The sequence below is a fragment of the Oncorhynchus mykiss genome, chromosome 17, assembly GCF_013265735.2.
Source record: "Oncorhynchus mykiss isolate Arlee chromosome 17, USDA_OmykA_1.1, whole genome shotgun sequence".
Classification (NCBI taxonomy): Eukaryota; Metazoa; Chordata; class Actinopteri; order Salmoniformes; family Salmonidae; genus Oncorhynchus; species Oncorhynchus mykiss.
In genome coordinates this window covers 55989214-56016342 of record NC_048581.1, presented here as the reverse complement: position 1 = coordinate 56016342, position 27129 = coordinate 55989214, and the positions used below count along the sequence as shown (strand labels likewise).

The window sequence follows — 27129 nt, the reverse complement described above, 5'->3', positions numbered from 1 at the left end:
AGAGGACGAAGAGAGGGAGAACACGAGGAAAGAAGTAGAGAAGGAGAGAGAAAGACAGAACTTGAGAGGGAAAAGGAGATACTGAGAGAGGAAGAAGAGAGGGAGAGGAGGAAAGAAGAGAGGGAGACAGAAAGACAGATAGAACTAGAGAGGGAAAAGGAGATACTGAGAGAGGAAGAAGAGAGGGAGATGTTTAGAGTAGAAGAGGAGGACAGGGAAAAACTTATAGAAGAGGAGAGGAAAAGGGAAAGAAAGAGAGAGGAGGAAAAGATGAAGGAAGATGAGAGACAGAGAGAAAAAGAGCAGGCAAGAGAAAGACAAAGAGAGGAAGAGAGGGAGAAAGAACAAGTAGAGTCCCCAGTCCAATTGATCACTCTTGAATCTGACCACTCTCCCAAGCCAGAGCTTCCTTCTCGTTCCCCTACCATCCCCATCATAGAACCCATACTGAAGGATGAGGAGCATCCTCACATCAAGGTGGTCTACAGCTTTTCTAACAAAGAGGAGAAACCTCTTCTCGAGGTGGTCAATGATAATTTCTCCATCAAGCTCGGGAGGTGGGGGTCTCAGACCAGGCTCCTCGCCGACTGTGCCCAGGATGAGACATCTTCCCCTGGAAGGTTACTGGGCCTCCAGAAAACCGTTGTTAACACCCAGGAAGCACTCAACGTCAAATCTCACCCAGCCGAGGGGAACATAGAGTGGGTAGTCCCCACCCCAGAGAATAGGATGGAGAAGGTGGATGAAGAAGAGGAAGCAAATGTGGACACAGAGGAGGTAAGCAAAGGGAAGGTGGGAGGGGGAGGGAGAGAACTTGAAAATGATCTCCACAAAAAATTGTATTTCATGGCCTTTTTCCTTTGCAACACTAGTATGGGCAGACTTACCATGGGCTTAAAACCTGGTGTTATACTAGGGAAATTGTGTTTCCATAGCTAGGGCTGACACCATGGACAAGCAGAAACCACAAACTCTGAATATTCCAACAGTTGCTTCTGAGGATTAAGCTCAGTGACATGAGAATCCACATAAAGGTAGATACAGTGGCAAGAAAAAGTATGTGAGCCCTTTGGAAATACCTAGATTTCTGCATAAATTGGTCATAAAATTTCCTCTGATCATCATCTAGGTCACAACAATAGACAAACACAGTCTGCGTAAACTAATAACACAAAAAAATATCTACGTTTTCATGTCTTTATTGTTCACACAATGTAAACACGGTTCACACCGAAAAAGTATGTGAATCCTTGGATTTATTAACTGGTTGACCCTCCTTTGGCAGCAATAACCTCAACCAATTGCTTTCTGTAGTTGCGTATGAGATCTGCACAACGGTCAGGAGGAATTTTGGGCCATTCCTCTTTACAAAACTATTTAGGTTCAGCAATATTATTGGGATGTCTGGTGTGAACTGCTCTCTTGAGGTCATGCCACAGCATCTCAATCGGGTTGAGGTCAGGACTCTGTTTGGGCCATTCCAGAAGGCACATTTTCTTCTGTTGAAGCCCTTCTGTTGTTGATTTACTTCTGTGTTTTGAGTCGTTGTCCTGTTCCATCACCTAACTTCTGTCGAGCTTCTATTAGGCGGACAGATAGCCTAACAGCCTCCTGCAAAATGTCTTGATAAACTTGGGAATTCATTTTTCCGTCGATGATAGCAAGCTGTCCAGGCCCTGAGGCAGCAAAGCAGCCCCAAACCATGATGCTCCCTCCACCATACTTTACAGTTGGGATGAGGTATTGATTATGGTGTGCTGTGCCTTTTTTTCTCCACATATAGTGTTGTGTGTTCCTTCCAAACAACTGAACTGTAGTGTCATCTGTCCACAGAATATTTTGCCAGTAGCACTGTGGAATATCCAGGTGCACTTTTGCAAACTTGGGAAGTGCAGCTTAGTTTTTTTTAACAGCAGTGGCTTCTTCTGTGGTGTCCTCCCATGAACACCATTCTTGTTCAGTGTTTTACGTATCGTAGACTCATCAACAGATGTTAGCATGTTCCAGAGATTTCTGTAAGTCTTTAGCTGACACTCTAGGATTCTTCTAAACCTCGTTGAGCATACTGCACTGTGCTCTTGCAGTCATCTCGGCAGGACGGCCACTCCTAGGGAGAGTAGCAACAGTGCTGAACTTTTTCCATTTATAAACAATTTTTCTTATCGTGGACTGATGAACATCAAGGCTTTTAGAGATACTTTTGTAAGCCTTTCCAGCTTTATGCAAGTCAACAATTCTTAATCTTTGGTCTTCTGAGATCTTTTGTTCGAGGCATGGGTCACATCAGGCAATGCTTCTTGTGAATAGCAAACTCAAATTTTGTGAGTGTTTTTATAGGGCAAGGCAGCTCTAAACAATATCTCCAATCTCGTCTCATTGATTGGACTCCAGTTTGACTCCTGACTCCAATTAGCTTTTGGAGAAGTCATTAGCCTAGGGGTTCTTTTTCCAACCTACACTGTGAATGTTTAAATTCTGTATTCAATATAGACAAGAAAAATAAAATAATTTGTGTGTTATTAGTTTAAGCACACTATGTTGGTCTATTGTTGTGACTTGGATGAAGATCAGATTAAATTTGATGACCAATTTATGCAGAAATCCAGGTAATTCCAAATGGTTCACATACTTTTTCTTGCCTTGGTATATTGTTTTATTTAATTATGCCATACAAGCCATTATGAGATCAAGGCAGCCCACATGAAAAAAATACTATGGTCTAAATACTGTAGTACTAGATACAATAGCATTCACTGTTGTGTTTTTGCTGAAGTATTCACTGTAGAGGTGTTGCAGACATGATTGTAGTATACCATATTATTCACTAGTATTTTTGCAGACTTTATTGTAGTATTCACTATAGTGTTTCAGTATTTACTGTAGTTGTTTGCGTACATGACTGTAGTATTTGACTACAGTCATGACTGCGTACATGACTGTAGTACTAGCATTAGCTAAAATGGCAGAACTACCAGACTACGCCAGTTACGGTTTAATGAGGGGAACGCCTCAACTACAGACACAGGTTCGTGACAGGACACCTATTGAGTTGGGTCAACAGCTCTGAGCAATGCAACAATATATTATTTAATACATCAGACAGGTTCGATGCCCATTAAAGAGAAACAGTGCCGAGGCAGATAAAGAACAAACAAAGTTTGACGCTTAGAGGATTAGGTTTGCTCGTTTGACACAGAAATAACACATTAAGAGTACACCAAAATGACTTAGATCTGTTACTTCCACTAGACAACTTGCTGAAATATAACAGTGCTTTCACAGAGATTCAGCTGACCAAGTTACAAACACTAATTTGGATGGTAGAAAATAAATGCATTTACATAAACCAATATTTTAGAAACACAAATGACTAAAGACAGTCGCCTTATTGCAGGGCACTGCCAGTAAACTGCCTGGACCTCAAACCAGCTGAAATGAAAGTATGTCGTTGTAGTTGCTTTACATAATGATTCTCTTGAATATTGTCACAGGTGAATAAACTCACTGATGGTCAAACTCAACACAATCAACCACACAAACATTTCTTCAAGACAGTATGGTCACAAAATGGTTGTTCACAGAAAAAAACCAGCAACATTGCACAGCCTATACAAACAAAGAACTTTCCAGGAACAATGCACTCACCTGAACATGACCAATGGGTGCTTTTATACATTTCCTGCATTTCTCCCTAATAATTGTGCCCAGGGAAACACTGACCAAAACGTTAGTTCCTAGCCTGTCACAATATTCTTCAGTTATAAGATCATAACGGATCAAGGTTGAGGTGAGGGTTATGGTGATGCCCAGCTACTGTGGGACTCCAGTTAAAAGAGCAGGCAGAGGCAGAGATGCAGTTCAGTTTAAGAGTCTTTATAGATTCAGGTATTGGAGACGATACATGGTAGGGAATGATTGAAAGTTGTTAACATGAGTCTTGACTTGACTTGGTTGACTTTGTATGGATCTAAAAGGAGACACAGAAAGGTGCAAACAATAACGAGCAATAATAGTAATGATAATACAATGAATCAGCTGTTAATGGCAATTGTGTATTTATTTTTATTTCACCTTTATTTAACCAGGTAGGCAAGTTGAGAACAAGTTCTCATTTACAATTGCGACCTGGCCAAGATAAAGCAAAGAAGTTCGACACATACAGAGTTACACATGGAGTAAAACAAACATACAGTCAATAATACAGTAGAAAAATAAGTCTATATACAATGTGAGCAAGTGAGGTGAGATAAGGGAGGTAAAGGCAAAAAAAGGCCATGGTGGCGAAGTAAATACAATATAGCAAGTAAAACACTGGAATGGTTGATTGGCTGTGGAAGAATGTGCAAAGTAGAGAGAAATAATGGGGTGCAAAGGAGCAAAATAAATAAATAAATACAGTAGGGAAAGAGGTAGTTGTTTGGGCTAAATTATAGATGGGCTATGTACAGGTGCAGTAATATGTGAGCTGCTCTGACAGCTGGTGCTTAAAGCTAGTGAGGGAGATGGGTGTTTCCAGTTTCAGAGTTCTTTGTAGTTTGTTCCAGTCATTGGCAGCAGAGAACTGGAAGGAGAGGCGGCCAAAGGAAAAATGTGTTTTGGGGATGACCAGAGAGATATACCTGCTGGAGCGTGTGCTACAGGTTGGTGCTGCTATGGTGACCAGCGAGCTGAGATAAGGGGGGACTTTACCTAGCAGGGTCCTGTAGATGACTTGGAGCCAGTGGGTTTGGCAATGAGTATGAAGTGAGGGCCAGCCAACGAGAGTGTTCAGGTCGCAGTGGTGGGTAGTATATGGGGCTTTGGTAACAAAACGGATGGCACTGTGATAGACTGCATCCAATTTATTGAGTAGGGTATTGGAGGCTATTTTGTAAATGACATCGCCGAAGTCGAGGATCGGTAGGATGGTCAGTTTTACACGGATATGTTTGGCAGCATGGGTGAAGGATGCTTTGTTGCGAAATAGGAAGCCAATTCTAGATTTAACTTTGGATTGGAGATGTTTGATGTGAGTCTGGAAGGAGAGTTTACAGTCTAACCAGAAACCTAGGTATTTGTAGTTGTCCATATATTCTAAGTCAGAACCGTCCAGAGTAGTGATGTTGGACAGGCTGGCAGGTGCAGGCAGCGATCGGTTGAAGAGCATGCATTTAGTTTTACTTGTATTCAAGAGAATTTGGAGGCCACGGAAGGAGAGTTGTATGCCATTGAAGCTCGCCTGGAGTGTTGTTAACACAGTGTCCAAAGAAGGGCCAGAAGTATACAGAATGGTGTCGTCTGCAAAGAGGTGGATCAGAGACTCACCAGCAGCAAGAGCGACATCATTGATGTGAGAGTCGATCCAAGAATTGAATCCAGTGGCACTCCCATAGAGACTGCCAGAGGCCCGGACAACAGACCCTCCGATTTGACACACTGAACTCTTTCAGAGAAGTCGTTGGTGAACCAGGCGAGGCAATCATTTGAGAAACCAAGGCTGTCGAGTCTGCCGATGATGATGTGGTGATTAACAGAGTCGAAAGCCTTGGCCAGGTCAATGAATATGGCTGCACAGTATTGTTTCTTATCGATGGCGGTTAAGATATCGTTTAGGACCTTGAGCGTGGCTTAGGTGCACCCATGACCAGCTCCGAGACCAGATTGCATAGCGGAGAAGGTATGGTGGGATTCGAAATGGTCGGTAATCTGTTTGTTGACTTGGCTTTCGAAGACTTTAGAAAGGCAGGGTAGGATAGATATAGGTCTGTAGCAGTTTGGGTCAAGAGGGGGATGACTGCAGCTGCTTTCCAATCTTTGGGAATCTCAGACGACATGAAAGAGAGGTTGAACAGGCTAGTAATAGGGGTGGCAACAATTTCAGCCTATAATTTTAGAAAGAAAGGGTCAAGATTGTCTAGCCCGGCTGATTTGTAGGGGTCCAGATTTTGCAGCTCTTTCAGAACATCAGCTGACTGGATTTGGGAGAAGGAGAAATGGGGAAGGCTTGGGCGAGTTGCTGTGGGGAGTGCAGTGCTGTTGACCGGAGCAGGGGTAGCCAGGTGGAAAGCATGGCCAGCCGTAGAAAACTGCTTGTTGAAATTCTCAATTATAGTGGATTTATCGGTGGTGACAGTGTTTCCTATCTTCAGTGCAGTGGGCAGCTGGGAGGAGGTGTTCTTATTCTCCTTGGGACTTTTTCTTGAGTTTGTGTTGCAGGAAGCCAATTTCTGCTTGAAGAAGCTAGCCTTGGCTTTTCTAACTGCCTGTGTATAATGGTTTCTAGCTTCCCTGAAAAGTTGCATATCACGGGGGCTGTTCGATGCTAATGCCGAAAGCCATAGAACATTTTTGTGTTACAATATGCAATTGCATTAAGCATATAAATTGGTAACGTTCTGCATGAATGGCCAGAAAGGGGGTGCAATAGCATGCGGCGGCATAGTAGACCGAAGCTATTGCAGGCTAATTTATTAATGGCTACATAGCATAGCATTGCAAGCAAACAGACAATAAAAAGCTAACAAAAGTAGTAAGTATAGCCATTAAGCAGGCCTAGTTAAATTAACAAAGCAATGCACAATAACAGCAACAATTATTAATGTCTCCATTAACACAAGTAGCAGGGAGAACAGATCAATTGACTCAAAATGGCTGTTTGACTGACTGTCAACTATACAAAACAAACAATGTTACAGGAATCCTCTTCTTATCCTCTTCTATAAGATAAAGGACTGTACTCACATTTCAATGATGCACACTGGTTGTTCGTCGTGCTCAACTACTCAATCCTGTCTGAGTGAAGGACCCAGATTGAAAGAAGGCACCCTCGAACCTGACCATATAAATACCTTGCCATAGAGTTATATAGATGGCACACCTGCCACGAATGTCCTCCATCCTCGCTAGGGTTGAACATTTTCCCGGTATTTTACAAATGTTCTTATACCGAGAATTGTCATTAGGAAGTGTCATTCAAAAGCATTATAAAGTTTATGTCACAGCTTCCGCCGAAGTCGGTCCCTCTCCTTGTTCGGGCGGTGTTCGGCAGTCGACGTCACCGACTTTCTTGCCATCGCTGATCCCTTTTTCATTTTCCATGGTTTTGTCTTGTCTTCCTTCACACCCGGTTCTAATCCCATCAATTACATGTTGTGTATTTAACCCTCTGTTTCCCCTCATGTCCTTGTCGTAGATTGTTCTATTGTATGTTATGTGCAAGTCATGTGTCGGTGTGCGATGGGTTTTGTACCCACTTATATTATTTTTTGTATATTTGGGTTTTTGGAGTTTTATTAAACGACTCCGTTTATACCAAGTTATTTTTCTTTCCCTGACTTCCCTGCCACCGACACGCACCCATTACAGAATCTCCGACCATAACTATAGAGTCCGCAGTAGAGGGTATGCCGACCATTGAGGTGGAGGAGCGCGTCCAGAAGCATGCAGTTATGCTCTACCATCTTGGCGCCGCCATGGATCACATTGTCCAGAAAATGGACCACTGGGAGAGACAGGGAGTTTTTCCAGCGCCTCCACCAGCACAACCGGGGTCTCCCCTGAGTGCCCATTTCCCGCCTAAACCCAGTGGGATCCGTCTCTCCTTGCCCCAGGAGTACGACGGGAGGGCTGCGAACTGTCAGGGGTTCATGTTGCAGTTAGACCTCTATCTAACCACCGTCCACCCGGCTCCATCGGACCATAGGAGGGTGTCCGCCCTCGTCTCGTGCCTCACCGGGAGAGCCCTGGAGTGGGCCAACGCCATGTGGAGAAAGGGAGATGCGGCGTTGAACCAGTTTGAGGACCCGCCATTTCCGGGCAGTCTTCGACCACCCGCCCGAGGGTAGAGTGGCGGGTGAGCGCCTCTACCATCTGAGGCAGGAGACGAGGAGCGCCCAGGAGTTCGCCCTGGAGTTTAGGACCCTGGCTGCCGGTGAGGGATGGAACAACAGGGCCCTGATCGACCATTACCTCTGCAGTCTGAGCGAGGATGTCTGTCGGGAGCTGGACCTGTCCATCCGGCTGGACAACCTGCTGGCTACTCGCGGACGTTCAGATCGGGGTCTGGTGGTTCCATCCTCCCGCACTCCCTCTCCAATACCCATGGAGCTGGGAGGGGCGGTGCACAGGGAGACCGGAGGGGGTTCACGCTCGTGTACCATCTGTGGCCTCAGAGGTCACACTGCCGGTCTGTGCCGGGTTGGTTCCTATGGGAAGAAAGGCAGCAGGCAGGGCGCTCTGGAGTCACCCCAGGTGAGCTGGCACCACTCTCACCCAGAGCCCTCTGTTGTTCATATGTTTGTGTCTGTCACGTTTCCTGAGTTTTCCCCGCATTCCCAGCATAAGGCGCTCATCGATTCAGGCGAGGCTGGGAATTTTATTGATAGAGCTTTAGCCTATAGTTTAGGGATCCCCATCGTTCCCGTGGATGTGCCCTTCCCCGTTCATGCATTAGATAGTCGATCATTAGGGTCAGGGTTGATTAAGGAGGTCACCGCGCCTTTGGGCATGGTGACGAAGGGGGGTCATACGGAGAGAATTAGTCTCTTCCTCATTGACTCTCCTGCGTTTCCCGTGGTGCTGGGCCTACCCTGGTTAGCTTGTCATAACCCCACTGTTTCTTGGCCACAGAGGGCTCTCACGGGGTGGTCACGAGAGTGCTCAGGTAGGTGTTTAGGGGTTTCCGTTGGTGCTACAACGGTGGAGAGTCCAGACCAGGTCTCCACCGTGCGCATCCCCCCCTGAATATGCCGATTTGGCTCTCGCCTTCTCCAAACAGAAGGCGACTCAATTACCACCTCATCGACAGGGCGATTGTGCGATAGACCTCCTGGTAGACGCTGCACTTCCCAGGAGTCATGTGTATCCCCTCTCACAGGTGGAGACGGAGGCTATGGAAACATATGTCTCCGAATCCCTGCGTCAGGGGTACATTCGGTCCTCCACTTCACCCGCCTCCTCAAATTTATTTTTTGTGAAGAAGGAGGGAGGTCTGCGCCCGTGTATTGACTACCAAGGCCTAAATCAGATCACGGTGAGGTACAGTTACCCGCTACCTCTTTTTACCATGGCGATTGAGTCAATGCACGGGGAAAGCTTCTTCAACAAACTAGATCTCAGGAGCGCTTACAACCTGGTGCGTATCAGAGAGGGAGACGAGTGGAAGACGGCTTTCAGTACCACCTCTGGGCACTATGAGTACCTCGTCATGCCGTACCGGTTGATGAATGTGCCATCAGTCTTCCAAGCCTTTGTAGACAAGATTTTCAGGGACCTGCACGGGCAGGGTGTAGTGGTGTATATTGATGACATTTTGATATACTCCGCTACACGCGCTGAGCATGTGTCCCTGGTGCGCAGAGTGCTTGGTCGCCTGTTGGAGCATGACCTGTACGTCAAGGCTGAGAAATTCCTGTTCTTCCAACAGTCCGTCTCCTTCCTAGGGTATCGCATTTCCACTTCAGGGGTGGAGATGGAGAGTGACCGCATTGCAGCTGTGCGTAATTGGCCGACTCCCACCACGGTAAAGGAGGTGCAGCGGTTCTTAGGGTTTGCCAACTACTACCGGAGGTTTATCCAGGGTTTTGGTCAGGTGGCGGCTCCCATTACCTCACTGCTGAAGGGGGGCCTGGTGCGCTTGCAGTGGTCAGCTGAGGTGGACAGGGCTTTTAGTCACCTGAGGGCTCTGTTTACCTTGGCTCCCGTGTTGGCCCATCCGGATCCCTCTTTGGCGTTCATAGTGGAGGTGTACACGTCCGAGGTTGGGATAGGAGCGGTGCTCCCTCAGCGCTCGGGTTCACCACCGAATCTCCGCCCCTGTGCCTTCACTCGAAGAAGCTCAGCCCGGCGGAGCAAAACTATGATGTGGGGGACCGGGAGCTGTTGGCTGTCGTCAAGGCCTTGAAGGCGTGGAGACATTGACTTGAGGGGGCTAAACACAGTCCTGGAAATTCGTGTTTGTGCGCACTATGAAGACAATATGTACCTGCTAAAATCGGTTTCCTATTGAACATACTTCTTTCTGTAATTAATATTATAGTTTAATTACATTTTAGGGTATCTGAGGAGTAAATAGAAATGTATTTTGACTTGTTGAAACAAAGTTTAGTGGTAGATTTTCAGATTCCTTTCTCTGCATGTTGAACGACTAGATTACTGAAATCGATGCTGCCAATTAAACGTTTTGGGTTATAAAGAAGGATTTTATCTAACAAACCGACACTACATGTCATAGCTGGGACCCTTGGGATGACAAATCAGAGGAAGGATTTCAAAAAGTAAGTGAATATTTAATCGTTATTTGTGAATGTATGAAACCTGTGCCCGTGGAAAAATATTTTGATGTAGGATGCCGTCCTCAAACAATCGCATGGCATGTTTTCACTGTAACGGCTACTGTAAATCGGACAGTGCAGTTAGATTAACAAGAATTTAAGCTTTCAGCCGATATACGATACTTATATGTACCTAAATGTTTAAAATCCATATTATTTATGATTATTTGAATTGTGTGCCCTCCAGTATCACCGAAGTTGCGTGACCCCTAGCCCTAAGAAGTACATTAAACTTTCATATAGCTCTTTGTTGACTATTGCTTGGAATTATCGTCCACCATCATCACCGGCCTGTACCCTACCTGCCCTATGCTCTCCCCTGGCCCCTTGCTCTAAGTCTGAATTTGTCCTGCCAGGGGACCTAAACTGGGACATGCTTAAACCAGTCCTAAAGCAATGGGACTCCCTAAATCTATTTCAGATTATTACCAATCCCACAAGGTATGACTCCAAACACTCATAAAAGGCTACTATCTTTGATGTTATCCTCACAAATAATTCTGATAGGTATCAGTCTGGTGTTTTCTGTAATGACTTTAGTGATCACTGTTTTACAGCTTGTGTTCGCAATGGCTGCTCAGTGAAACGACGCGTCCTGATTTGTCATAGATGCCTGCTAAAAAATGTAATGAGCAAGCCTTTCTTCATGACCTGGCCTCTTTAAATCAGGTTGATCCCCTCTGTCGAAGATGCTTGGACCTTCTTTTTTGATATGTTTAGTGATATTGTTAACAAACACGCCACCATAAAGAAAACGAGAATTAAAAAAAGGTTCAGCCCCTGGTTCGATCATGATCTGGCAGAGTTACTCCACCTCAAGAATTCCATTTGGCAAAAGGCTCGGTACACGCATACTCAGGCTGACTGGCTCTCGTTCAGGCAAATGAGAAATAAGTGCACTCAGGCTATTCGGATGGCCAAAGTTAGTTACTTTAAGGAGCAGTTCTCTGTTTGTTGGTCTAACCCCAATAAGTTCTGGAAAACGGTCTAAGACTTGGAGAATAATGCCTCCTGCTCACAGCTGCCTATGTCCCTTAATGTTGATTAATGTTGTTACTGACAAGGAGCACATGGCTGAGCTCTTTAAGGTTGCAGCCCCTATCATCGCCAAGCCTATCTCTGACCTTTTTAACCTGTCTCTCCTCTCTGGGGAGGTTCCCATTGCTTGGAAGGCAGCCACGATGCGTCCTTTATTTAAAGGGGGAGACCAAGCTGATCCTAACTGTTATAGGCCAATTTCTATCTAGAACTCAAAAGTGTTGGAAAAACGTGTCCATAATCAACTGCCTGACTTTCTTAAAACGTGCCAATTATCAACTGAATGGCTTTCTTAATGTTTATTGTACTCTCTTGTATGCAATCTGGTTTCCACTCAGGTTATGGATGTGTCACTGCAACCTTAAATGATGTCACCATTGCCGTTTGATTCTAAGCAATGTTATGCTGCTATTTTTATTGACGGCCAAAGCTTTTTATACGGTAGACCATTCCATTCTTGTGGGTCAGCTAAGGAGTATTGATGTCTCTGGGGGGTCTTTGGCCTGGTTTGCTACCTGCCTCTCTCAAAGTGTATAAAGTCAAACATCTGCTGTCTCAGTCACTGCCTGTCACCAAGGGAGTACCCCAAGGCATGATCCTAGGCCCCAAGCTCTTCTCAATTTACATCAACAATATAGCTCAGGCAGTGGGAAGCTCTCTCTTCCATTTATATGAAGATGATACAGTCTTATACTCAGCTGGCCCCTCCCTGGATTTTGTGTTAAATGTTCTACAACAAAGCTTTCTTAGTGTCCAACAAGCTTTCTCTGCCCTTAACCTTGTTCTGAACACCTCCAAAACAAAGATCATGTGGTTTGGTAAGAAGAATACCCCTCTCCCCACTGGTGTGATTACTACCTCTGAGGGTTAAGAGCTTGAGGTAGTCAACTCATACAAGTACTTGGGAATATGGCTAGATGGTACACTGTCCTTCTCTCAGCACATATCAAAGCTTCAGTCTAAGGTTAAATCTAGACTTTATTTCCTCTGTTGTAATCGCTCCTCTTTCACCCCAGCTGCCAAACTAACCCTGATTCAGATGATCATCCTACCCATGCTAGATTACGGAGACATAATTTATAGATCGGCAGGTAAGGGTGCTCTCGAGCGACTAGATGTTCTTTACCACTCGGCCATCAGATTTGCCTCCAGTGCTCCTTATAGGACCCACCACTGCACTCTATACTCCTCTGTAAACTGGTCATCTCTGTATACCCGTCGCAAGACCCACTGGTTGATGGTTATTTATAAAACCCTCTTAGGTCTCACTCCCCCTTATCTGAGATACCTACTGCAGCCCTCATCCTCCACATACAACACCCCTTCTGCCAGTCACATTCTGTTAAAGGTCCCCAAAGCACACACATCCCTGGGTCCCTCCTCTTTTCAGTTCGCTGCAGCTAGTGTTGTGGAATTATTGTAATCAAAAGGAGAGACTTTTAACTTTTTTCAAAACAATCAAATTCTATTATTTAATTACTGCAGTAATGGAGCTAATCCCATAGGTGATTAGTTGTGAGCCCAACGAGCGGCATTTTATAGCAAAGTCCATCCTCTTGGATGTTCATGACAAACAACAGATGTATGGAATGGGTCACAAGGTTAGGATTCGTATGAAAGATACTAATAATTCACAGCAAACAGTATCTGCTGTAAAGACTGTTCTCATTGTGTAGAGACCATGGTCTGGCCCCCAACTCCATACTGGAGCCATCTCCCCTTGGTACCACAGTACAGAAACATTAACTCATGCTATGGAATGTGGTCTTGTTAGGCTTATCATCCAAAGACATTTTTATCTATTAATTTAAAGACTCCATCATAGACACTCTTATTGAGAGTTGGGGCTGCTTCGCATTATGTATTGTTGTCTCTACCTTGCCTTTGTGCCGTTGTCTGTGCCCAATAATGTTTGTACCATGTTTTGTGCTGCTACCATGTTGTGCTGCTGCCATGTTGTGTTGCTACCATGTTGTTGTCATGTTGTTTTGCTACCATGCTGTGTTGTCATGTATTGCTGCCATGCCTTGTTGTCTTAGGTCTCTCTTTATGTAGTGTTGTGGTGTCTCTCTTGTCATGATGTGTGTTTTGTCCCATATTTATACTGTATTTTTAATCCCAGCCTCCGTCCCCGCAGGAAGCCTTTTGCCTTTTGGTAGGCATCATTGTAAAAAAAGAATTTGTTCTTAACTGACTTGTCTAATTAAATAAAGGGAGGGTAAAAAGACTAATAATTGTCACATTTTGCTATGTAAAAATTATAATAAATGCGATAAAATTTCATTCGTGTTGGCTCTTCATTAATTCTCGTTTAGAGAAGACTCTAAACTGTCAACTGTAGGCTACCAAAATATTTGATCAACTTCCAAATATTGAGAGAGAGAGGCTTTTTTCACGAGCGCATATGCCATCACCAGCGAGTGAGCTGCACGTCATTGGGTGAGTCAGTGAAACTGGAAAGTATTTTTAGGACCGTCATTTCCTCCTCATATTGTAGCCTACAATATGTCTCCTCACACCTAGGCTATTGATGGATTCAAGACAAGGTTGTTTTCATTGATCTCAGATTCTCAGTTTGTCAGTGTCAAAGTAGCCTGTCATTTCGATATTTTGTGCGGTATTATGGTGCTTTCAAGACAACTGGGAACTCTGTAAAAAAAACGAGGGCCAATCATGACGTCTCAATCTTCAGGTCGGAAAGTCGGAGCTCTAGAAAGAGGCCAAACTTCCCAACTTGGAATTCCATGTTGGATGACCGTTCAAAATACATTTTCCCAGTTGGAGTTCGTTTTTTCCCGATTTTCCAGTTGTCTTGAACACGCTGATGTCGGACGTCGGAGATTTCCAAGCTCCGAGTTCCCAGTTGTTTTGAAGGTTGCATTTTTAAAAATGATGCCAAAGTCTCCAGTCATGTGTTTATAAAAGGCCAAACATTTCCTGGACCCTAGGCCACAAAAAATGTTTCCCATGTGTGCAACTTCTGCAAGTGGCTCTACTCTCTGCCACTACGGAAATGTGATGATATTATTATAAAGGTGAATTTTTTTCCTTCTCATGCGTTCTGGTACCTCAGAACTCCTCAGGTCACCCCCCTCTCGCGCTCACTTTTTGTTCCAGCACCTCTCGATTTACAAATTACGCACTGGGTATGAAGACATATACAATCAAATCATATTTTATTGGTCACATACAGATATTTAGCCGATATTATCGCGGGTGTAGCGCAATGCTTGTGTTCCTAGTTCCAACAGTGCAGTTGGAGTCCTGATATAGTACTTCTTAGTCATTGAGAACATTTTCTACACATTCATTTTCACTTTGAAAATGTGGACTACGTTGTGTAGATTGATAGGGAAAAAATCGAATTTAATCCCTTTTTAGGTTAGTTTTTTAAGGCAGCAAACAGTAAATGTGAAGACTGCAACGGGTGTGTAGACAGACATTCAATAGCGACTGTAGATATGAAAAAGGAAAGGAAATTGAGAGTTACAGGAAGGACATACCGACCTAAGTGAGAGATAGAGGAGGGAGAGGATAGATTGTGTTCGGAGACAGAGTGATAAACTGGTGAAGGGGAATAAGAGAGAAGCAATGTGTCTGTCGTACCTGAGGCTTCTATGGGTGAGTGATCTTTTTTTCCTTATAGAAGAACAAACAGCTACATTGAAAGCGGTCACACTTTCCGTCAGTGTAAAAGAGAACTAGAGAATTCAGTCCAGGTGACATGGTTAAATATGAATGTAATCTCTATTGATCCACCCGCACCACACAAAGAATGTAGCTTTAATTTTGAATATCAATCTGGTTCTACCCGCTAGGAAGAGTCACTGCTAAAAAAGTTATGACATTCCATGCACATTGGTGGGATTGAGAAGTATCAATTAGCCACACGATCTAGTTTAGTATTTTGATTATGCAAACACCAAAGATTTTGAATTTGAATGAAGGGTTTGAGTGACAGATGTATATGAAAGCAATTCTAGAGCTATGCAATGTTTTGAACAAACATATGGAGACTGCTCCTGTTGCTTTGTATTGACATTACCACCGCATTTATGTGTAGCAAATGCTGTTCTGCTTCAATGTGGTATTTTTAGTAGGATGACTAATGCAGAACTATTATTTTCAATGAGTCATGTTCTAAGTATTTTCCCTTCATCAGTGATTCACACTTTCTTTGTTGTTGTGTGGCGTACTTCCTCGTTCTATTGTCCTACACTCTTGTGTTTACATGAAAGTGCAGAGAGAATTTTTGTGTGCAAAACAGATTTGTGATTCATAGAGTTGGATTGTGGGCTCTGCTTTGCATTTTTGCCATAATGGTTTCTGTGACAGGGGAAGGTAACGCTATATAGGTCATTCTCCATTTTAAAGCCCTCAATGGCGCTACCTATGCTGAAACAGGCTTTGTGTCATGTGGGAAGTTTATCCAAGTCTATGTTAGCCTTATATTTATCTCACTTCCTTAATTCCCTTTTCTTTGAATGAGTGGGTTGCCATTTAGTCCACTAAGTGGTGCTAAATAACCAAACTACATTTACTGGAATAAAAACTGAAGTTACCTTTCAGTGAATCCAGTCATATTTCCTGCACGTCATGGCAATCCGTCACACATTTCACTGGTTTCATACAGATTTGAAAAGCTCATAATGAACAAGTAAGCTAGAGTAGAGTCAGCTAGAACTAAAGTAGAGCATAGTAAGCTAGAGCTAGAGTAGAGTCAGCTAGAGCTAGAGTAGTCAGCTAGAGCTAAAGTAGAGCAGAGTAAGCTAGAGCTAGAGTACAGTCAGCTAGAGCTAAAGTAGAGCAGAGTAAGCTAGAGCTAGAGTAGAGTCAGCTAGAGCTAAAGTAGAGCAGAGTAAGCTAGAGCTAGACTGGAGCTAGGGCTAAAGTAGAGAGAGCTAGAGCTAAAGTAGAGTACAGTAAGCTAGAGCTAGAGTAGAGTAAGCTAGAACTAAAGTAGAGCAGAGTAAGCAAGAGCTAGAGCTAAAGTAGAGTACAGTAAGCTAGAGCTAGACCTAGAGCTAAAGCAGAGTAAGCTAGAGCTAGACTGGAGCTAGGGCTAAAGTAGAGTAAGCTAGAGCTAGAGCTAAAGTAGAGTACAGTAAGCTAGAGCTAAAGCAGAGTAAGCTAGAGCTAGAGCTACAGAAGAGTAAGCTAGAGCTAGACTGGAGCTAGGGCTAAAGTAGAGAGAGCTAGAGCTAAAGTAGAGTACAGTAAGCTAGAGCTAGAGCTACAGAAGAGTAAGCTAGAGCTAGACTGGAGCTAGGGCTAAAGTAGAGTAAACTAGAGCTAGAGATAAACTAGAGCTAAAGTAGAGTAGAGTAAGCTAGAGCTAGATGAAGTATGTTACTGGTCTCCCACATGAAAAAAATACTATATCATGCATACAGTACTATAGCATTCACTGTAGTTTTGCGGACTTTACTGTACTGTTTACAGTTAACTATATTATAAATACTGTAGTAATGGAACTGTAGTATATTCACTATAATAATTAACGTAGTGTTTTTGCAGATTGTGGTATACTGTAGTATTTACTGCAGTATTTTTGTGGACTGTACTGTACTGTACTTGTGATATGGGGGAGGGGAATGAGCAGGGTATATGCAAATTAAATACTGTAGTATTTACTATAGTTAAAAAAGTGTAGTGTCACTGTGGACTATAGTGTTTTTGCGGAAAATACAGTTTTTTTTGCGGATAATACTGTAGTATTAACTATAGTATTCTATAGTATACTACAACACACTATAGTACTACACATGATCGAGGGATACTACAGTGTGTAGTATAGTATTCCACAGTATAATACAGTTCACCATAGAATTCTATAGTAAGTACTGTAGTATTCTATAGTAAACTGTAGTATTTTTTAATGTGGGCTGAGAGAGCATAGTGTCAAAGGGTCTTGAGTATTTGCTATCCAAGCCCCAGGCTGAGCAGCCAACCATGAGAGGCCCGTTCAGACTGACTGATTCACTGACTGATTGATGGATTGACTGTCGGACTGACTGACAGATAGATGGGCAGTATGTAGTAGTGGAAGGCATGCTAGCATAACTTAATAATAGATTAGAATCCTCCCCCCGCCCTCCCATCTATCAACACTGTTCAACAACCTCACTTCTCTCAAGACAGCAATTCATAAATACCATACATGGTACTTCAAGCTAGCTCTTGCTCTCTGTCTCTCTCCCTCCGTCCCTTGTCACCCCACCCCTTGCTGAGAGAGTGTCGCCTTCACTCTTGCTCTCTCTCTCTCTCTCTCTCTCTCTCTCTCTCTCTCTCTCTCTCTCTCTCTCTCTCTCTCTCTCTCTCTCTCTCTCTCTCTCTCTCTCTCTCTCTCTCTCTCTCTCTCTCTCTCTCTCTCTCTCTCTCTCTCTCTCTCTCTCTCTCTCTCACAAACACACACACAAAGACATACACAGCAAGAGAAGGAGGGCTCATGGACTGACAGAAAAGTTCCCCCTTCTCTCCTTTTCCTCTTCCCCCTTTCTCTTTCTCACACAAACACTGTTCTCCTTTCCTCTCTCTCCCTCCTTCTACCTCACATACTCTCTCCATATAACTTTTTCTCTCTCCCTGTTTCTCTCTCTCTCTCTCTCTGTTGTCTCTCTCCCTCCTACCTCACATACACTCTCCACATAACTCTCTTTCTCTCTTCCTGTCTCTTCCTGTGTCTCTCTCTCTCAGTACTTTCTCTCTCTCTCTCTCTCTCTCTCTCTCTCTCTCTCCCTCCCCTAGCCTGAAAAAGGTAGGCTTTTCACTCCGGCACCTGCCCTTACCTACAGCACAGAGAGAGGGCGAGAGGGAGGCGAGAGCAGAGCAGCACCTTGGCCCAGCCTCACCTTCCTGTGGGATTTTCCACCTTACTTCTTAACACAGAGCCCAGCTTTGTTTGTTGTTCTCTGGGAACGTTGGGAACATTCCCTCAGCTCTGTGGAGATCAAAGCAGAGAATGAAGCTCATCTCACCTGGCTGTGCATGGATGGATACCCGAAGCGGTCAAGATTCCCATCTGATTTTCCCATTTGAACCCATTTTCCGAAAATAAGTTTGAGGAAGGGTCAAAGAGAACCTGGGAGTTCAGGGGGTTTTAACTGCAGGAGAGACGGACAGGTTTGGTGTGTGTGTGAACGAGGGAATGTGCCAGAGCAAGAGAGAGAAAGAGACTTAATAGACAAAGAACATAAGTGAGAGCTAAAATAGTTCTACGTAGTCCATTTTTAAGGCTTGCTGGGCATTGAACAAGAACAATACATACAATAAGGAAAATAGTCTATCAGCTGCAACAGGAGTCATAGATTTATAACTTAGTACGTTTTCACTTTCAGGCTGTTTCTTAGTGTTTGTCAGTCTAGTTGTCACTGTGTGTGCTCAGATCCATTGTAAGTGAGCCCTGTGGTGTCATTGGAAGATTTTGTTGTATTCTGAGCACATTGTTGGCCAGTTCAAATGATTGACAGGGCTAAAGAAGAAGAGTTGTTTCAGGAAGCGGGAGTGAGGTTTATACAGGAGGACATGGGGAGATAAGATGGATCCTGCCCTAGCAGCACACTTTGGACCTAAATCAGACTTTGATGAACTCAACCTGTACTGGCTCCTGTCGACTATCCTGGAGGAGGACAATTTCTACCACCGCCATCTTTGAACTTTGGCACCAGGAAGTAAAACACTGTCAGGGGAAAGGGTTATCTCCACCTCAAACCTTAATCCAATTTTTTTTCAAGTATTGACTCTTGGTTACCTAATTTCACTGGTTTCCATGGTGACCCCGTCAGCACGGGGACCTGTCAGCATCATCACGTGGTAGCCAACAGCCATGCAGTACCTGGGTGGTAAACTGTCCTCCGCCCAGGTCCATGTCTCTGGCTGGGTGGGCAGCGTGCGTCGTTCCCTACAGGGGGCACTGAACTTAGTCTGGGGAGATGAGGAGGAGGTGGTGGTGGTAAAAGAAGAAGAGGAGGAGAAGGAAGAGGAGGATGAGGGTGAAGGTGGGGGAGGGGGCAGGAGGTTTGACAGGGCTGTGTCACCTCTGCGTAGCTTTGCCTCCCGGAGCCGGCAATCCCTGAGGTTGTTCTCTGTCCGGAGTCGCCAGCGGATGACACTGCGTAGACGGGCAGCAGACACCAGCGCTGTAAGAGAACCTGTCTGAACAATGTCATTATCTGCACTTTAACCAAATCTTTTTTCGAATGAACATGAACATAAAAGTGATACTTAGCCGAACAGCTTCTTTCTCTCCATAGTCCATAGGGCCACTAATTACATGTCTTTCTCCACCTCTATCCCTCCAACACCTCTCTACCTATTGTTGCTTATTCCAATCCTTCTTCTCGACCCCTCAGAGGCTTGTGTGTGTGTGTGTGTGTGTGTGTGTGTGTGTGTGTGTGTGTGTGTGTGTGTGTGTGTGTGTGTGTGTGTGTGTGTGTGTGTGTGTGTGTGTGTGTGTGTGTGTGTTGTTTATCAGTATGCATACGGTTGGCATTTCCCTCTGTCAGTGGTGTGAACATGGGGACACAAGGCCTGAGGGATAGCGATAAGGCCCATGGAAACACTGCTGTGTGTTTGTTCCCTGCTATGAATTTACTCATAATGCGTCTGCTCATGCTAACCTCACTTTTAGCCAGTGATAGGGAAGCTTCTCTGAAAATATAGTTTACCAAGCTACCAATTGCTTCACACTGGAAAAATTTAAGCTACACTAAACCTACCCTTGAGAAAAATATAGTTTACTTAACTAAAGTTACTTTGAAAAAGTAGTTCACTGCATACAAACTACTTTGTGATTATCACATCTAAATCTGAAATGTCATAGACTACAAATTGCAAGAACAGTTTGCTCTGGAGTCAAATGTTAACAGAATGTGTAATTTAGCCTATTAAACACAAAAACTGTTTCAAGTGAGAATAAGGCCGGTCTGATGCCAAAAAAGAAAGGAAATGCTTGCCTACTTCACCCATATTTTATTTTCTTTGTGTAAAAAAGGTAGTGTGTATTTCCAGTAGTTAGCTACACTGCTACATGGCAAAAAAAAGTAATTAACTACTGAAAACACTACCTAGGTTTGAATTTAGTTTAATTATCACCAAGCTACAGCAAAATGGAGTGAAATTACTATACTGAACAAAAACATAAACGCAACAACTTCATCCATTTTACTGAGTTAAAGTGGCTGGTCTCAGACAATCTTGAAATAGGAGAAATGCTCACTAACAAGGATATAAACAAATGTAGAGAAATAAGCTTTTTGTGCTTATTTTTTTTGGAACATTTCTGAGATCTTTTATTTCAGCTCATGAAACACATCACATGCGGCATTTATATTTTTGTCCAGTATAGTCGAGCTACACATAGTTCTCTATTCCCCAACAGAGCTTTAAGCCACACCGCTTAGCGAGATGTGTCTGTGCCTGTGTAATTTATCGCTGCATGTTTTCGAGGACATGCTAGCTAGCATTAGGTTGTATTTCATTCTGGGTGGCTTTAAGCCCCCCAATACTATACTGTAAAGATGTTCAAATGAGGTGTGACTGCAGAGCACTACCAGGAATCCTGCTCTGTCTTGACTTGTAACCCTCGCCCCACCCCCACCTATTATACTCATGCTGTTTGGATCCCCGCAAAAATAGTTTGGTTGTGTCATAACATCTCTCCCCAAGATGTGAACATTATTCCCAGTGGTGCCACCCACACGATAACATCTGCGTATACTACTTTAAGTCGCTTTGGTTTGGAGCGTCTGCTAAATGTATTATATTTTTTATTATAGAATGACTCCTTGTTTTGAAGGAGAATGGCTCCTTATTTTTGAATGACTTACTGCAATCGATATACACTAGTTATGATATTATCGCTGTACACGTGGATGACTTGCCCTTGATGTAAAAAAAAAAAGGGACTTTAAAAAATCTATTTTCATACCACATTGCTAGGTCTACTCACTATAGCATATAGTACGAAGTTGTCCTAAATTCCTAATTTGGTTACATATTACTGCCCAACTTATACACTGTAAGCTTTCTATGTACACCGGTGGAGATTTGTGAGCCTGCTAGTCTAGCTGCCTTCTGGACTGCTATACAGCTGCCGGTGTAACACCAACAATTTAACTCAGCTACTGTACATACCAGACAGGGTTGTGAAGACAAAGTCAAAAGTAGTGCACTATATAGGGAATAGGGTGTCATTTGAGACCGGGCCGAAGTAGACCCAGTCCTCCTGTCGGCGACTGTGCTTACTCTATGAGGACATAGCCTGCTGTACTGTAGGCAAATCTCCTGTTAGAGGTTGATTCATCTCCACAGTGACAAGGCCAGCCAGGCCAGACGCATTGTGCAAATTAAGTCAGACAGAGAAAATAGCTCCTGCTCTCTCTCTCTCTCTCTCTCTCTGTGTGTGTGTGTGTGTGTGTGTGTGTGTGTGTGTGTGTGTGTGTGTGTGTGTGTGTGTGTGTGTGTGTGTGTGTGTGTGTGTGTGTGTGTGTGTGTGTAGCCCGACTCACCCAATCAATCTGCAATCAAGGCAGTAAAGGAGTTATGACGAAAGATGTTTTCCAAATCAAAAGCTGTTCCTCTCCCACTGTATTTACACCGGGTTGGTTTCAGTGGAGGCTGGTGGGAGGAGCTATAGGAGGACGGGAATGGAATGGAATTAATGGAACGGTATCAAACAGATCAAACATATGGAAACCACATGTTTGACTCCGTTCCATTGATTCCATTCCAGCCATTACAATGAGCCCGTCCTCCTATAGCTCCTCCTCCTGGTCTCAACTGGTTGGTTTTGTTGCTGGGTAACATAAAAACTACAATAGATTGGCATGTGCGCCTTGACAAACACTAGAGTGAGGTGAGGTCAAAGAATGTGTGTGACTGTCAGTGTGTCTGTTAATGTGTGTGTGTGTGTGTCTGTGTGTGTGTGTGCGCGCGTGCGTGTGTGTGTAATCGTGTGTGTGAGGGTGGTGTTTTTTGAAGACAGTGTACCCTCTGTGACCAGCTCATTAAAATATTAATGCTTGGCTGGTTGTTTGACCTCTTTCTTTCTCTGTTGTGATGAACTCTCTTGGATTCACGTGCTCTCTTCAACACTGTTCTCTTGCAACCCCCTCTCCTAGTCACCCCACACGTTTACATTATATAGGCCCTCTAAAAGTGTCAGCTGAGTATTGGTATCTGTTTTGCTCCCTGCATAGTGTCCCTCTTCATGAAACTTACCTAAAGTTTTGATAACTCTCTCTTTCTCTCTCTCATCAGGAGCAGTTGAAGTGCTGTGTGGGAGTGGGAGAGGGACATGACACAGAGGCTCTGATTGGTGGAGAGCCAGACAAGCAGTATGGGGGATGTGACACTAGACTGTCTGAGGATGACAGGTGGGTACAGGAAAACCACCGTACAATAGCCCTATTCTACTGATAACTACACTATGGGTGCATGTCAATAGTCTTAAAGATCCCACACACCAGTAAGATTGTCAAATGTTTGCTTGCCGAGAGCACTCAGCACCTCTGAACAGAGTGTCGGCGGTCAGTCTCTTTTGTGTTCACACCGCACAGACTTTGAAGCCATCAGCCTTGTTAAAATACTCCAAACCAGAAGGTGGCAGTAGTGTTGCATTCTTAAGCCTAGTTTGGCAATGCTAGTCCCTGTGTATTTAGCTTTTTAGGTATCCAATGTTAGCTAACTAGCTAGCTGCACTAATGTTGCTATTGTTGTAGAAAGACCATGTTGATACTAGCCAGATGGCCACAGCTAGATAACTAGTTAGCAAGATGGCAAAAAACAATTTAATTCATAATCCCAAACTGCCAGTGTCAGCAGTGCCATAAACTTTTTTTCCCCTAGCTAGCTAATGTTAAATAAACCGTTAGCATGTCATTCGCTAGATAGCGTAAGATATTTTTTTAGCTTTTTGTTGTCACTCCTGTCGGGTCCCCCACATGGAGATTTGTGCACTCTGATTGGCTCAAAGTCAAGCTGTCGGCCACTGAGGAGCATTGCGATTCTATAAGTAGGTAGCCTACCAGGTCGGTACGCAGAAGGTAGTTAATTTGTTCTACCAAGACAAAGTGAAGGTAGTATACTTCTTCTGGTTAATAAAACATATTGCAGGGGGACACATGGATTGTGTGAACCCACATTGGAGCAGTACCAGATTAAGTGGACAAAGGTTTTCCATGTTTATGCCCACATTTTAATTGTTGGGATCTGTTTTTTTATTCCCCACATCCTAAGTCTGCAGACGACAGTGGAACAGATCTCCCCTGTCACACCAGATGAGCCTAACAGCACATATCCACTAGAAGAAACAGAGGAGCTATTAGCCTTTCCTGATGTAAGTCTCTTGTCAAGGCATATCTGGTACTTTCACTATGCATTTGTAGGCTACGATATTTGACTTTGCTTATCCCTGCGTGTGTGTGCGTGCACAGATTTCTCCTCTATTGGACACCAGTGCTCAGCGTGCAAGGGCAAAGCTGAGGAAGAGTCGGAGGACCCGCCCCCCTCGAGCTATTCATCAGAACTCTACCACAGCAACGCTTGAGGAAAACCGCATCCACGACTGGAGGTTCTGTGACTCCTCAGGTTAGTAGACAATTCCATTTGTCTACTACCTACCCCTATTTTTTTTATTTTGTATTTAACCTTTATTTAATTAGGCAAGTCAGTTAAGAACATTAGTTAGTTAGTTCTAGACAAAAGGTTGATAGCTACACCTTGCCCTCTAATAGGCTAGGTGGAATTTGCGGCATATATTTCTTACACCAATCTCATTCTTTCAGATACACAAGTGGCTAGGAGGTAGAGGTTAAGGGTCATTGCAACCATCCCTCATTAAAAGTAATTCACACAAGACCAAACATCTGTTATACCCCTTTTTCAGATAAGGTGGACTCTCTAACAAGGGGAGATTGTGAGTCTGATGAGGAGCAGCCCAGAGGGAGGGAGGTATGTTCACCACCTTCCCAGCCCCAGAGAATACCCCTCTTTTCTGGAATGGACCCGTCCGCTCTCAAGGTACAGTATGTAGATGCTCTCAATCCACCGATGCTCTATGTTACACCCTGAAAGATTGACTGAGGCTGTGTGCATCCCAAATGGCACCCTATTTCCTATTAAGGGTTCATAGGACCATAGGGTTCCGGTCAAAAGTAGTGAACAATATAGGGAATAGGGTGCCCTTTGGGACGTAATCTTAGATGCAATCAAACCTGCACTGCTGGACATGCTGCATGACAAAGTTCCTAAACCATAAAAAGTGCATATTGGGTGATAAGTGATTGTTTACTGCAGGATTTTTCTTAGTAAGGAGTTCCCTGCACTATCAAAAATGTTTAGAACATGACTTGTTCTTACCTTCACTGCCTCTCCTAGGCCCAGTTAAAGAAGCGAACAGGGGGAGGAGTTAAAGGAGCAGATACAGACAGTCAGACAGACAGTCTTGCTCTGTCCCCCTCTCAGCTCTCTCGCTCTCCCGGATGTTCCTCCTTCCTCCCCGGGACGTCACAGATGCTACCCCCTGTAGGGAACAAAGATGGAGGGTAAGTTTAGTCCCAACATGCTGCTCTTATCTTACTAGCATAAAACCACAGTTTCAGCATTGTAAGTTATTTTTGTAGTTTTAAAATGTTATTCAACATGAATCAACAAAATGTGATGAATGAGAACAACTAGCAACGCAGATGACTGAAATAGTTAGCTGGGTAAATTAGTTAGATGTTAGTACAAGGCAAACCATTTGATCTATGTTTGTGTGACCCTCAGGGGGGACTCGTCTCCTTCATGGCTGCAAGAACTCAAGTCTAAGAAGCGCTTGAGTCAATACAACAGTGAGGACTAGCTGAGTGGATGGACCTCATTTTTACACCAGCTATTACAATCAAAATACCTATCTGATCACATTCCCCTTCCATACACACCTTAAAGTGTTAGTTAACTCCAAAGAAAGCCTATAGCTTGTTAAAAGTTTGCAGTCTGACGTTGTCAGACACACTTTGATTTGAGTGAACTATCACTTTAAAATATGCCCTGTATCTGTGTCATGTAAATTAGCTTTTATTCCTGTTTACCTCTAGGAGATACCACCCAGCTAGCACATTCAGTTCCTTGGAACTTGTAGGAACGTACGTTTTTGGTTTCCCATTGGTTCTGGGAACAAAGCCATAAGAATCTTGACCGGTAAAACGAAAAGTTCTGAGAAAGGAAGTGAAAACGTGGTCTTTTCTGGAAACTTACATTTTTAGGTTGCAGAGAGATTCTGAGAAGCTTTCCTGGGAGGTTTTATTAACGTTCTGAGAACGTAAATTATAGGTTATGTGAAGGTATTTATATAACGTCCTGAGAAAGTGTTTCAATATGACTTTTAATAACACTGATAGTTTAGTTTGAACTCCAAGAACATATAGGACACATGGAAATGCATTTTTTTTATTGTGCCAGAGTCTAACCTATGATCTTCTGTTTTTTATCCATGGAATTAGTCAACTGCACCACCAGGATGGAGCTAGCATGCCATGTTTGTTTTTTACTCATACAAAGCTGATCATTTTAATCTATTCAAATAGACCCCATTTCAAAGGAAACAAGCACTAATTAAGTCCCGGTATGGCCAATTAGTGGGCGCAACCAACACAGTTAACAAGATAGAGGATAGAGAGTTTTGTTAATGCTGAGAACAGAATGTATATGTTTTTAAATAATATTCTTTAGAACGTTCTCTGAATGTTAGTCAAGTTTTTGTGTTTTTTATGGAAAATGTTCTTAAGGTTCTCTGAACAATTTGAGAACATGAATTTAACTAGAACCTGTAGGAAACGTTATGCTGAAGTACCAAAATTACCACAGAAAAATGTTGTTTCTTAATGTTCTTTGAACTATTGGAGAATATTCTCAATGTCAAACCAGTTGGAGAACATTCTTAGAATGTTACCAAAATTGTAGTGAAATATAACCATGTTTGAACATTTTGGAAACATTCTGTTAAAGTAATGAAATTCCAAGGAAACAATGTTTTCTTGTGAAGTTCCTTAAATGTGCTGAGAATGTTCCAAAGCCAAGCAACTACGCTGCACCATTCCCAAAAAGTTGCGAGAAGCATGCATGCAAAATAACCAACCACGCTCTCACCAAGCTCTAAGAAACATATGGTTCTCAGAACATTGTGTGCTAGCTGGGCATTGACTTGGAGATCATCCAACTGATGCTGCTGTTGTTGCTGACAAACACCCCTGTGACAAACACAGCAGTGACCTGGACTCCCTCCAATTGTGTGCCTTTCCAGAAACTCCCTTTTTTTTATTGACAAACTATGCAAGACAATGGAGAAGCATTGGATACTTTCCTGCCCTGCGTTGTGACCATCTCTTCGACTTTTCTATTTGTCAAAGGAATTATAAGCATGTAGACTATTTGAAACACACACACACACAGAGAATATTTGCAACATTTGGACAAGTGCCTCTCATTCCAGGATATGTTCTAGACTGTATCTTTCCATCCATCCAAACTTGCATGCCAGATTCTGTGTGGGAGCTTGACGTAATTGCCTGTTTAGGTCATGCACACAAATATCCACAATGCCACAAGGTTCACATACATACTTGAATTGTACATCTTTTGGCACCTAGCCAATGGAACTTTCCTTCTTTCTCAATTGATCTCTTGTTTTGAACTAACCCGGCGTTTTCTTTTCTCTGTTATGTGATGCACTCACTCGCTGCTCTGATGAGCTGCTCTTGATAAAAGTATCTGGGAGATACAACGATATTATCTCTACTCT

At 43.5% G+C, this 27129-nt stretch overlaps 1 protein-coding gene across 2 annotated transcripts; it reads left to right on the top strand.

The window, feature by feature from the left end:
* The first annotated feature begins 244 nt into the window (after positions 1-244).
* On the top strand, positions 245-26636 carry LOC110494129 (uncharacterized protein KIAA1671). 2 transcript variants are annotated; one of them, XM_021568896.2, is made up of 7 exons: positions 245-777; positions 22608-22723; positions 23586-23685; positions 23783-23936; positions 24235-24368; positions 24726-24892; positions 25116-26636. In XM_021568896.2, exons 1-7 carry the CDS (start codon positions 271-273, stop codon positions 25189-25191), a joined length of 1254 nt encoding a protein of 417 aa, XP_021424571.2. In that variant the 5' UTR covers positions 245-270; the 3' UTR covers positions 25192-26636. The 2 variants fall into 2 exon arrangements, with proteins under 2 accessions (XP_021424571.2, XP_021424572.2); XM_021568897.2 differs by lacking the exon at positions 245-777 and adding an exon at positions 18025-19488.
* Positions 26637-27129: the final 493 nt, after the last annotated feature.